This window comes from Nymphalis io, chromosome 22 (assembly GCF_905147045.1).
Source record: "Nymphalis io chromosome 22, ilAglIoxx1.1, whole genome shotgun sequence".
NCBI lineage: Eukaryota > Metazoa > Arthropoda > Insecta > Lepidoptera > Nymphalidae > Nymphalis > Nymphalis io.
In genome coordinates, this window is record NC_065909.1 from 4,160,327 (window position 1) to 4,172,424 (window position 12,098).

Here is a 12,098-nt window from a genome sequence, read left to right on the forward strand (position 1 = left end):
ATGAATCACTTTATATGTATTTCGAAGTACTTTTTGTTTCGCAAAAACAACTAATTATTAAACTCGTATGAGTAGTGGCGATATAATCTGAATAATGTTGACTGCTAATGAGATTATCCTTATGACACTCGGCAGCCTTATCTAATAATAATTCAGAATTGCATCAATGTGTATATGGCATCTTGTATATTAAATTTATCGTTATATTTATATAAGCAAGAATTGAACCTAAATCGATTAGTTTTTCCGTTATCAGAGGGAGACAATACGAATGAGGATAAATCTTAGATTGTTTAAACGTTTATAATATCTCCTTGATTAATATTATAAATGTATATATGAATAGGCAAAGACAAAACATTTCACAATGTTTTCTACTCTGTGTCAAACGATTTTCTTTTTTTTTTGTCGTTTGGTAGGTTTAGAGTCTGTTGTCAGAGAAAAAAAAATGGAAATAATTATTGAAAAAATAAATGTATATATGCTTTTGTTTGAATTTTGAAAACTAAGCGAATACTATTTTACTAATTTTAATAATTGCATCGATATTTTCTTAAGTAAAAAAAAGCCGAGATGGCCCAGTGGTAAGAACGCGTGAATCTTAACCGATGATCGTGGGTTCAAATCCGGGCAAGCACCACTGAATTTTCATGTGCTTAATTTGTGATTATAATTCATCTCGTGCTTTACGGTGAAGGAAAACATCGTGAGGAAACCTGCATGTGTCTAATTTCACTGAAGTTCTGCCACATGTGAATTCTACCAACCCGCATTGGAGCAGCGTGGTGGAATAAGCTCCAAACCTTCTCCTCAAAAAGAGGAGAGGAGGCCTTTAGCCCAGCAGTGGGACATTCACAGGCTGTTACGGTTACGGTTACGGGTTTCTTAAGTAAAGTTCGAATTTTGTAGTCCTCCATAAATACTCAGCGTGCCCTCCCTAAAGTTATTCCGGTCGGTATTCCGGGATTTATTTGTTTTGTTAAGTGCACTTACTTTACCTCTTTGTGATCTACGACATATGAATTGTCTGTATGATGTGTGGTTTTAAATAAAACAAGGAAAGTATTAATAATATGCTACCACTTTTTCATAGTCATTCCTATGTTCATTTTAATAGTTTGCCCTGAGCTTGAAATCTTTCCAGTCGTGGTATAGAGAGTGCACTTATGCTTGCGTACACACTTGTGTCCTGGCTTCCTTGAGAATGTTCATTATCAATTCTATATTTAAATTATTTATATTCAAACACAATTATTTACATTAAGGCTTTATAAATATATATAACTAAGAATTAAAAATAGTACAAGTAATTAAAAACTGCACAAATCGTGACCGCGTGGAATTTTGGCAAGAATGCTAGAAGCCTTTCTTCTTTGAATTTTTTTCCGATTCTCTGGGCGAAAAATGAACCAGCCAACTGGACATCTATGATTTCCAATATTTGCTTTAACTTACAAATTAAACTACCCGCATTGTTCCTAGGTAGCTTTGCTTTTGTTGGTGAAATAACTACAGTTGAATAACCTCAAACTGAAGCACACGTGCGCTTTATATATTTTTATCATTTTTATTGGTTTTTATAAAAAGACTTTAAACCGACTTCAAAACTCGGCTATAAATTTTTTGTAAATGAAACGATCTTGATGGTTCTTTTAACATTGGGTTCAGTATAGCTCCGAGGTAGTCACAATCCAAACTCATTGCTATTGGACATTGTTAAGTTTTTTATTTGAATCTCACATCCAAGCGGACCTTGAAGTTTTATTTCATAATCTCGCCGTATACTAGATAAAGATAGATAGATTTGTATCAAATAATGATATTATCTGAACTATCATTGCGGTCTAGTACTTAATGCTGTATATGCAATACGAGCCTTCTGGTTACATTCCGTTATTTGTGGTTGTATTATTGTAAATTCAGGTCAAATATTAAGGGTGAGAATAGTCGCAATGGTCGATTAGTAATAATTACATTTCTTATAAAAGTTTTGATATGTCAATAACGAGCTATACATATCTTATATCATTGTATATTTATATAAATAAGTATTTAATAAAGGTATATATGTGTATGGTATGTAATAAACTTAGGTATCTATATATTTTATTGCTGGTAGAAAACTTGGAGGTTTAGTCTTTATTCCACCACGCAGCATCAATTGAAAGGATGAACGGTATAGGAACGCATGCGTGACAAATGGAATCGTCCATTCAACATTAGCTGTAGTCCGTATCGTATATATAAACGATATGACCACACATATACATATATATACCCTCTAGCAATAAAAGGGCCACTCAAATGTTTATTTTAAAATCATGTTGGAACATGGAACGAAGTAATTCTTCACGTTTATAATTGTAAATAGATGAACCGAACGTAAGTGAAAGCGGTATATAATGGATTTTGGTCGAACGTGATAATTTTAACACTTCATATAAAGCGAAAGAAACTTTTGCTTCAAAATTCCCATACGCCGGGACGTATATGGTTCTGTTAACAAAGCGAAACGCTTTCATGATGCGTTGCGATATTTTTGTTGGAACTACTTATAAACGCGTGACAAATTCACTCTCATTTTTCTAAATAGTTACGTTTAATATGGCTATGTTAAATTCTGAAACTCGATGCGGTTTTCCTTTTAAAAGGCAGAATAGAGGAATATTTATACGTCAAACAATCGTTTTTAAATATTCTCAAATAGATTTTGAACAAGAAAATTTGAAATCGGACTCCATACTAGGTTTTAACCGAATGTAATACCTAAATTGAATTATTGAAAATTTTAAGAAAACAAATATGTTTTTGCATGCTTAGACAATTTTTTCAACACTAATTTCCATTTTCGACAATAGTTAATAAATTAAGGAATGATAATCGCTTAAAAACAGATGAGAAGACGGTACCGAATGGTTTTGTCTTTGCCTATTTATATTAAGTATTTACAAGGGTATTTGTAAAGGAGTGACAAAGAGCCTGTTACTGAGTTACTAATGTTACTTTTTCTTACTTCCAGCCAAAATCTCAAAAACCAGAAAACAATGAATCTGACGACGATCAAAGCGAGCACGAATCAGAAAAGGCTCCTCTGATGGGAAGCACCACAAGCTTATCCCAGCTAAACAAAAAACCCGAGATCATCGCCAACGTACCCAAGGCAACGTTGGAAGCAAAATCTGAACCGAAAGACGACAAGGAAGTTGAGCATGACAAGGTTGTTGGTTCGCAACCTGTTAAACGTAGAAGTAAGTAAGATACTAATATTACTAGTACAGTAACAGCCTGTGAATGTGCCACAGCTGGGCTAAACCCTCCTCTCCCTTTTTGAGGAGAAGGTATGGAGCTTATTCCACCACGCTGCTCCAATGCGGGTTGGTGGAATACACATGTCGCGGAATTTCAATGAAATCAGACACATAAAGGTTTCCTCACGATGTATTTCGCCGTCAAGCACGAGATGAATTAAAAACACAAATTAAGCACATAAAAATTCAGTGGTGCTTGCCCGGTTTGAACCCACGATCATCGGTTAAAATTCACGCGTTCTAACCACTAGACCATCTCGGCTATAATATTACAAATATATAATATTACAAATGCGAAAGTAACTCTGTCCATCTGTTACGCTTTCACGGCTTAAACCAACCATTGAACTGAATTTGATGATATTTGGTACGAAACATGCTTGAACCCTATGGACGAAGTTCACGTTTTTAAACCTAACACTTGCATGACAACACAAACAGAAACGTGAGCGAAGCCGTATATATAAATCATAGAAGGGCTTGGAGTTCGTATTTTTTATATATTTAGACTGGATAAATAAATATAATTGTATATGATCATTGTTTGTAATTTTTTTTTATGAACTACTGGGTTTCTTATCGGTTATTCTCGACTGAATTTATATTCCGAAACGGTACCACCGCTTTATTAAAAAAAAAAAAAAAACACGATTAAAAAGGTGCTTGTACATCTACATCGAACAGATCCAATTCTGTCATTTGTTTTATCTGTCAAAAAATTTATAGAAATCCACTACTTGAAATTTAGAAACTGGCAGTGTTTCAAATTTCGTGTTTCGGAAAGCACGTAAATTGTTGCAAAGTCTCATCTCTGCGGTTGTCGGATATTTGCCGTTCCATCTGACATGATGTTTGCGCACATACTTGGCAATATGACTCATGCTTAGTTACCTTGTCTCCGTTGATGGTCAAAGTAGCAAAATCGATCGGGACATATTTATGTTAATACATTAAAAGATACATGTTTTTATTGAATTTCAGGTTCGCAAGACTCCCCCGTGGTTCTATCGGTATTGGAGGACGTGAAAAGGATAAAAGTAAATAATAATAAGGAGAATGGTGCGGTCGTACATCAGCCGACCGGATTATATCCACATTTGTCTGACATAGAGACGGACAATTCGAACACACAGGAGGAATATTCGGACTGTGGAGGATCAAGGTGTGGCCACTACGCTTTGGAATGCGTTTTTTTCTTTTTATGCATCTGAAGTTGGCGATACTATGTTCGGCCAAACATTGGATTTACATTTTCAAATTATTACCAACATTTGAATAATACTTACGGACAGTACATATATGTATAGTTTAAATTTCGAATATTGCCGTGAAGTTCACGACTTGAAAATAATTATTTATGTTATCATTTAGAACATAGGTTATTTTTTTTTAACGTTATTAAACTGTAATTAAAACCGTCAGGTTACCTCGCATAGATGTATGTAGGTCTAGATGGCATTGAAAGGTACCTAGGTACTTGGGATGCGGGCAACTCGTTACGTTCGAGATAAAAATGGCTAGGTCGCATTGACACCGCCTTAGGTGTCCGACTGACGAACGGTATAGAATAAAGAGTCTTATATGTATGGACGAGAGTGTATTATCGCTTGGGGGAAGTAACGTGATATTGATCTTTAATATCAAAACCGACTCGTATAGACTGAAGTCAATTTGCAATAAAGATTTAGTGCCTATTGATAAATCGTTTTTTACATTTTTATATGTTTAGAAATTTTGAATGAGATTTTTAGCTCTGATAACATTTCAATGTAATTCGACTGATTTATTATTAAAAAAAAAAAAAAAAGTTACGTCATCTTAGGAAATGTGTCGAAATCGATTACTAACTACTTAAATATATCTACTTAATAGATCTGATTTATCACTTGTAGTTAATAATATTAAATAGTTAACTATAGCAGTAAACATATGTTCCATAGACATACTGTTGACAATATTTTAGTTAAAAACTAATCACATTTCGTATAGTTTACAAATACAATGAAATACTTAATACATATATATATATACGTAGATTTAAATATATTGAAATATACAAATATTAATCGTTTAATAAGTAAATAATGCTATTGCAAGATAACTCTCAAAACTTATCAAATTGACTATATTAATTAGGAATACGTAGATATCAAGACTGTAATGTTGCCTATATATAGTTAAAGTAGGTTAGACAGTTTGTAAATAGCTTATATACAAATATAGTGCTTAATTACTTATGAACTTTAAGCTGCGTTCCCACAAAAAAAAAAAAAAAAACGATACATATTTAAAAAGTATTTTTAATGACTAACCATTATGATTAGGAATTTAATCAATTAGTTTGTATGTATTGTTTTATAAATCTTAAAAACGTTAAACAATTGCATTTTGTCTATATACTCTTCAAATTTATCTTAACTCTTCGAATATATAAGTATTTTATGCATATGTTTATAAAAACGAAAGCTATAAAGCGCTTTAAACTGCTTTTCAACAACAAACCACGTAATAGATGAAAAATATTTGTAGCCAAACATGTTTCACGATGAATAAATATTTTTTTATTTATATTAGTTTACAAAAACTAAGACGAATTTCTAGCGAACTCTTCCGCTTTATATATTAGTATAGGTATAAATAACGTGTATAAGGATAAAATGTGATTGTTAACGTTCATAATATGACTGTCTCTTTCTTTCAATATAGACATGACTTTAAAATAATAAGGACAACAATTTAATTACTGCTTCTTCACTTATAGACGATGTTTAGCGAGTGTTTTGTTAAATAAAGATTTTTTCTCTCTCTGTCATCATTGATTTTACATTAGAAAGAAGAAGACACAACAAATTGTTTAACACTTAGTACGAGGGACAGTACACTAGACACAATATCTAAGTATAATTATGACGTTTATAGAAACGTATACTGATCCAAAAAGTGTTAACAATTACTCATCCCTAAGCAATATTTATAAGTAAAAGCAGTTACGACCTTATAAACCTTGCTTGACGGCTGTTTAGTTTAACAATGCTATGTCTTCTTCTTTCGAGTGTCAAATCCATGATGCCAGAAAGAGTGAACAAGATGAGTCTTTAAATGAAAATTCGTTAAGCAACGTTTATAAGGCCGTTATTGTTTAATAACTTTTTTTTTAAATACGTAAAATAATTTACAAAATAGGGCAAAAGACATAATATGACTCGGTATTTTGGGCTTAGCTTATTACTCATCTTGAGTTTAAAGTATTACGTATCGTAGATAGAAGTTCCTTTAAAAATATACAAATTTGCTATTGCTAGAAATATTTTCAATTCTATATAAACTTATTGGTTTAATAATAATATAGTTAAACTTAACGGTTGCAAATATAATAAAAAAAGACTTCACAATAGAAATGACGTCATCGACACATACAAAAAAAATATAAATATATATATGCTCACATTTTATATGTATGGTATAATAATCGTAGAACAGCGACGAAAAAAATATTAAATATCTGCAAATGATATACAAATAGCATAATAATTGCGGTGTATTTGATAAGTCATACTGTTTTTTTGTGTTGTTATTTGAGTGCAAGAAATGAAATGGTTACACGTCCTCTCAGAAAGTAGCTATTAAAAACAGCTTTTGTAACTAAACTCGTATCAACACGACACGGTACGGTACGATATGGCTTGGTACTTTACGATACGATATTATTATCATCAGATATTCTACCGCAAAACAGCAATACTTGATATTGTTGTGTTCCGGTTTGAAGGGTGAGTGAGCCAGTGTAATTACAGGCACAAGGGACATAAAATCTTAGTTCCCAAGGTTGGTGGCGCATTGGATATGTAAGCGATGGTTGACATTTCTTACAATGCCAATGTCTAAGAGCGTTGGTGACCACTTACCATCAGGTGGCCCATATGCTCGTCCGCCTTCCTATTCTATAAAAAAAATATATATATATATATAAAACATCAAATAGATGTTCACGACATTTTATTATATTATAGGAATCGGACCTTAATATGACCATAGCGGTCGCAACGCAGCGATTTTTTATTGTAATATAAGAATTAAATTCAGTATTAAAATCTAAAAAGCATGATTATCATTCCCGTGACGGATACAGAGTTACTCTACTGGTGGAAGAGCTCTGTGCAAGCTCGTCTGGGTAGGTACCACCCACTCATTAGATATTCTACCGCAAAACAGTAGTACTTGGTATTGTTGTGTTCCGGTTTGAAGGGTGAATGAGCCAGTGTAATTACAGGCACAAGGGACATAACATCTTAGTACCCAAGGTTGGCGGCAAATTGGTGATGTAAGCGATGGTTAACATTTCTTACAATGCCAATGTCTATGGGCGTTGGTGACCACTTACCATCAGGCCCATATGCTCGTCCACCTTCCTATTCTATTAAAAAAATATTTTATGACGCGAATGCTACAAGATAACGTCTATTCTTTGCTTACTACGTCATCAATCTGTTTGCGGCAAATACCAATATTATAACCAAAGTGCTGACGCAGAATTTAAAATTCGTCTTTGTTCTACGATTACGAACGTTTCTTTAATACGAAATAGTTCAAAATATAAGAGGTTAAAAAAAATTAACTTATAAAAACCAGCATCGATCTGCAACTATTAGAACTGCCCATGAAAAGCGGGTTATTCGGTGATATATTTTTTTGAGTGCCAATTAATAGTTGTCGAGTATTTTTTTTATTAAGTTGCTTCAAACTGGCATGGCAGACTGCTGTGTTATTGTCTAATCAATATCAAAAGTTCGATTTCGTCTAAATTATTAGATTTACTACGGCAATCGTTGATCACGTGTTAGATCGAATATGATCATTTTTATTTTATTAATTCGGGTATGCTAGCGAGTGTCACTGTCTAGAATTCTCTTGACCCTGACGTGACCTATTTTCGACCTCAGTGGCGTGCCATTGCCTATGTCCAGCAGTGGACGAGAAAGGGATGATGAGACATTTTCTAAAAACAAAATCGACTAGTCAGGTGACACTTTCTAGGCCCGAAGCTATTAGATGATAAGATAAGAGATCGTGACGTCACTGTTTGTATTTAATAATATACTGCTTACACAATGTCATGCTAGTGTGAAGTCAACTTGAACTTATGTGTTTATTTTTTAGTTATAATCAATATTATCAGTTTAAAATAAAAGCAAAGGCTTACGTGCTCAAATGACCCCGCGCTTACTCGCGCAAACGAATTTGCATAGTTAGCTCGTGCGCGTTAACATGTTAACGTTAATTTGCACAAACAAATAGAAATTACGACATATGTAATCGGTTGTACTGGTATATACAAGTATTATATAAGTATATACAAGTATTGTACTATGTAAGCCTCAAACAACGTTTGCACGTTAGTTTGCGCAAGCAAGTCTTTGCCTGTAGCGGAAGCCTTATAGTAATTTATAAATAACATAGCATAATATGAATAGAATAAAACTTTTTTTTTTAGGTTTACATTTTAAGTTATTGTCTGTGATAATAGAAAGGTTTTTTATTGGATTTTGTAAGAATAAAATATTGAAATTGAACCATGTATTTCATTTTCCATACGCTTGTGTTTTTTTTACAGGATTCTTGGTGTGCCAATTTTATATTAAAACAAATTTCTTATTCATTACTAGTTTGAAGAGTGAAGGGTGAAAGATTTAGGTACCTCATGTCCCTTTCTGTACCCCTGATAACTTGTATGCTAATTTTCATGAACTGTGGAATAGTTAAAACCCGGGTTCCTTCAAACGAGGCGTGAAGAGGCATCTTGCGGCCCGGCAACGCGGGGACGGCTAGTACAGAACATTCTTCCCGACTGTACTGGCCGTCGTCGCGTTTGGACTGTACTACCACTTACCATCAGGTGGAGTCATTTGCCATGCCGGCGCATATAAAAAAGACGTGAAAGCGTAACAAACAGACAAACTCAATTTCGCATTTATAATAAATTACAAGTTATCCATCCCGACTTTAGACGGGTTCAATTAAAGATTTTATAGTGTTTTTAAGCTGTGACATAAAAATACTTGCTAACCGGCATCCACTCGGCTGTACTGTGTCTTTATTATTTATAATAAATAAATATCAACATAATAACACGTGTTAAGATTACATTATAATCTATATAAATCAAATACATAGGATAACCTAGGATAGTCCCCAACACATTTAATTGTTACCGCATCGAGGCTCTTTGTTTAAATTTACAGAACGGAAACGAACAAAAAATGCACTATGCGTTCATTTGTATTTGTCTTTGTCCGTCTGTGCTGTATTGGTGTTACGAAGGAACTCGTATTAGTACATAAACGCACAATTTTGATTTTTACATCTATGCTATATAATACTAATATTATAAAGACGTAAAGTTTGTGAGGTTGTAGGGGGTAATATATATATCATACAGGTATATCTGATCTACGTAACCGTTTTAAAAAATTCTTTTTACCAATAGAAAGCCACATCATTTGTGAGTGTAATAGGCTATATATTAACCAGAATAATGAAAAGACTTTTTCGTGGTAGTGGGATTTGCAGTTAGCCGGAGAAAAACGGTCGAACGAAAACGTTTCTTACGAACGCTGCCTTAACGATGAGAGATCTATGATTGAATTCTAGAGTTATAATAAGTTAGTTCTAGAGTTATAAATCTTGATAATGCCTATAAAAATTCAGCGACAGCATATATCCAACTATTATATTTTACACAGTCACAAAAAGTAGTTTTTTATATTAAAAAAATAATTTAAGTTATTAGGTCATGTTTATTGGTCATATTATCAACAATTATGAATTATTATCAAAATAAGTAAACTTATCGTCTCAAGTGTTTAAAACTAAAGACTTTTTCCTTTTACTGCATATAATTTGGACCAATTGTTCAAGAGATAATACGATATGGGTATGGAAAAGCGATCGTGTTGTAATCTATTGCGTGATATTTCTATTAGACGGTTTTTTTCATATACAACACGTCAATTTAATTAAAAATAAATTGCTTTATTACCAAGGACGTTTTATTTAAATAAAATTCATTTTTACAGTATGTTTTTTGGTTGCATAGTTTAAGAGATAATTTTATTTATGTTTACAAGTAAAAATGTTTATCTCTCAACGAATTGGGCACGGGTTAGCTAATAATCAGATAAACAGCGATATCAAAGAAAAATTGAACGCTGGAATCCAAACGAAGAAATGTTTTAGTCTTATTAACAAAGAAGTTTATAGCTATATTATAAAAAATATATTTCTTTAAATATAAAAAAAAAAAACATTTAAATTTCTTAACAGATTGAAATTTATTGATCTTTATTCTCAGTATTAACAGTCTGCATTTTCTAGGTATGAACTGATATATTGTCGACTACTCAAATGTTGTCTGTAAAATGATTAAGCAATCATACCGATTTATGTACTATTTTTTTTTTCTTATAATTAAATTATCTCTCAATCTTCTTTCTATTATTCAATATATGAAGTGATTGAATGAAAAATAAATATCTCACTCCTGGACAAATGATCTCACGTTTCGAGGAATGAATGAATACTCTTGTATTAAATCATTTTAATAGTTTAAAATAAATAAGCGAACCAAAAGCCCGACAGAAATAATAACTTGGTTTTGTATTCTTGAATAATTTTATAAAAAACTAAAACATTACATTATAATGTGTGAAAAGAAAGGCTTTCTTTTTTATTTATTATTTAATTATATTTATGTAGATAGGTTTAGAAATTATAATAATAATAATAATGTCCTCCAGGCCGATTTCGGTCACGGCGGCCAATCTCAAGAGAGATTAGCCAACTATGCAGGAGATATTATAGTGCACAAGTGTGTGCGCCAACACAGGGGCACTCTCTATTCCCTAACTCTTATAATCCGATGGAACGCCAATCCGACACGACCGGAAAGGGTTCAGGCGCAGGACCAAGGGCTTTACGTGCTTTCCGAGGCACGGGAGTGTTCACACTTCGAACTTCTACATTCCGGGCTGCTACTGAGAATTTTCTGCAAAAAAACTCAATAACTTTTTATTGGCCCGACCTGGGAATTGAACCCTGGACATCCGGGTCTGCGATATTACATCAAGCCACTAGGCCAACGACGTAGTCAATATATAGAGTATATTAATATAAATTAAATGAATCCTAATATTTGTAAAACTTTTTTTTTTGTATAGTTTTCACCCGCATGATGGGGGTTACGTGTTACGATAAAAAAGGAGTCTATGTCCATCCTTGAGGTTCAAACTTGCTTCATACCAAGTTTAATCAAAACCGGTTTTAATGGTTTATCCATGATAGTGCAACAGATAGAAAGAGAGATATTTGCGAAACTATATTATTAGTATAGGTAGATTCCCCTCAACACTTTATCATCATCCTTTTCTCGTCCACTGCTGGACATAGGTTTCTCCACTGGCACGCCACTGAGCTGAAATTAATAATCTTACATAGACTACAAATGTTGCATTGTTAGAGTAAGGCCTCCTCTCCTCTTTTAAAAGTTTTTAAGCTTTTTAACGACGCCGTTTTAATGCCAGTTGGTAGGTGGTTGGAGCACACATCTGGTACAGTCAGAATTATAACCACAAAATATGAAACACATGAAAATATAGTGGTGCTTGCTTGTATGTACAAGCAAGCAATATATATATATATACATAGATCCCTGATATATGGCTGGATCAATTTTGATTAAAATTTTTGTCTTTGCTAGAGTAGGATGGTTAGATTGGATGTGGTAGGCGCTGCGAT

The 12,098-nt window shown here is 33.1% G+C and overlaps 1 protein-coding gene across 7 annotated transcripts in view; it reads left to right on the forward strand.

Moving 5' to 3' along the window:
- The window catches only part of LOC126777343 (anillin), a 67,317-nt gene that overhangs the window by 43,462 nt on the left and 11,757 nt on the right, over positions 1 to 12,098 (forward strand). For all 7 annotated transcript variants that reach the window (XM_050500344.1, XM_050500348.1, XM_050500347.1 and 4 more), the window contains 2 exons: positions 3,020 to 3,248; positions 4,290 to 4,470. In XM_050500344.1, coding sequence (XP_050356301.1) covers positions 3,020 to 3,248; positions 4,290 to 4,470 — 410 coding nt within the window. The remainder of the gene's footprint in view (positions 1 to 3,019; positions 3,249 to 4,289; positions 4,471 to 12,098) is intronic.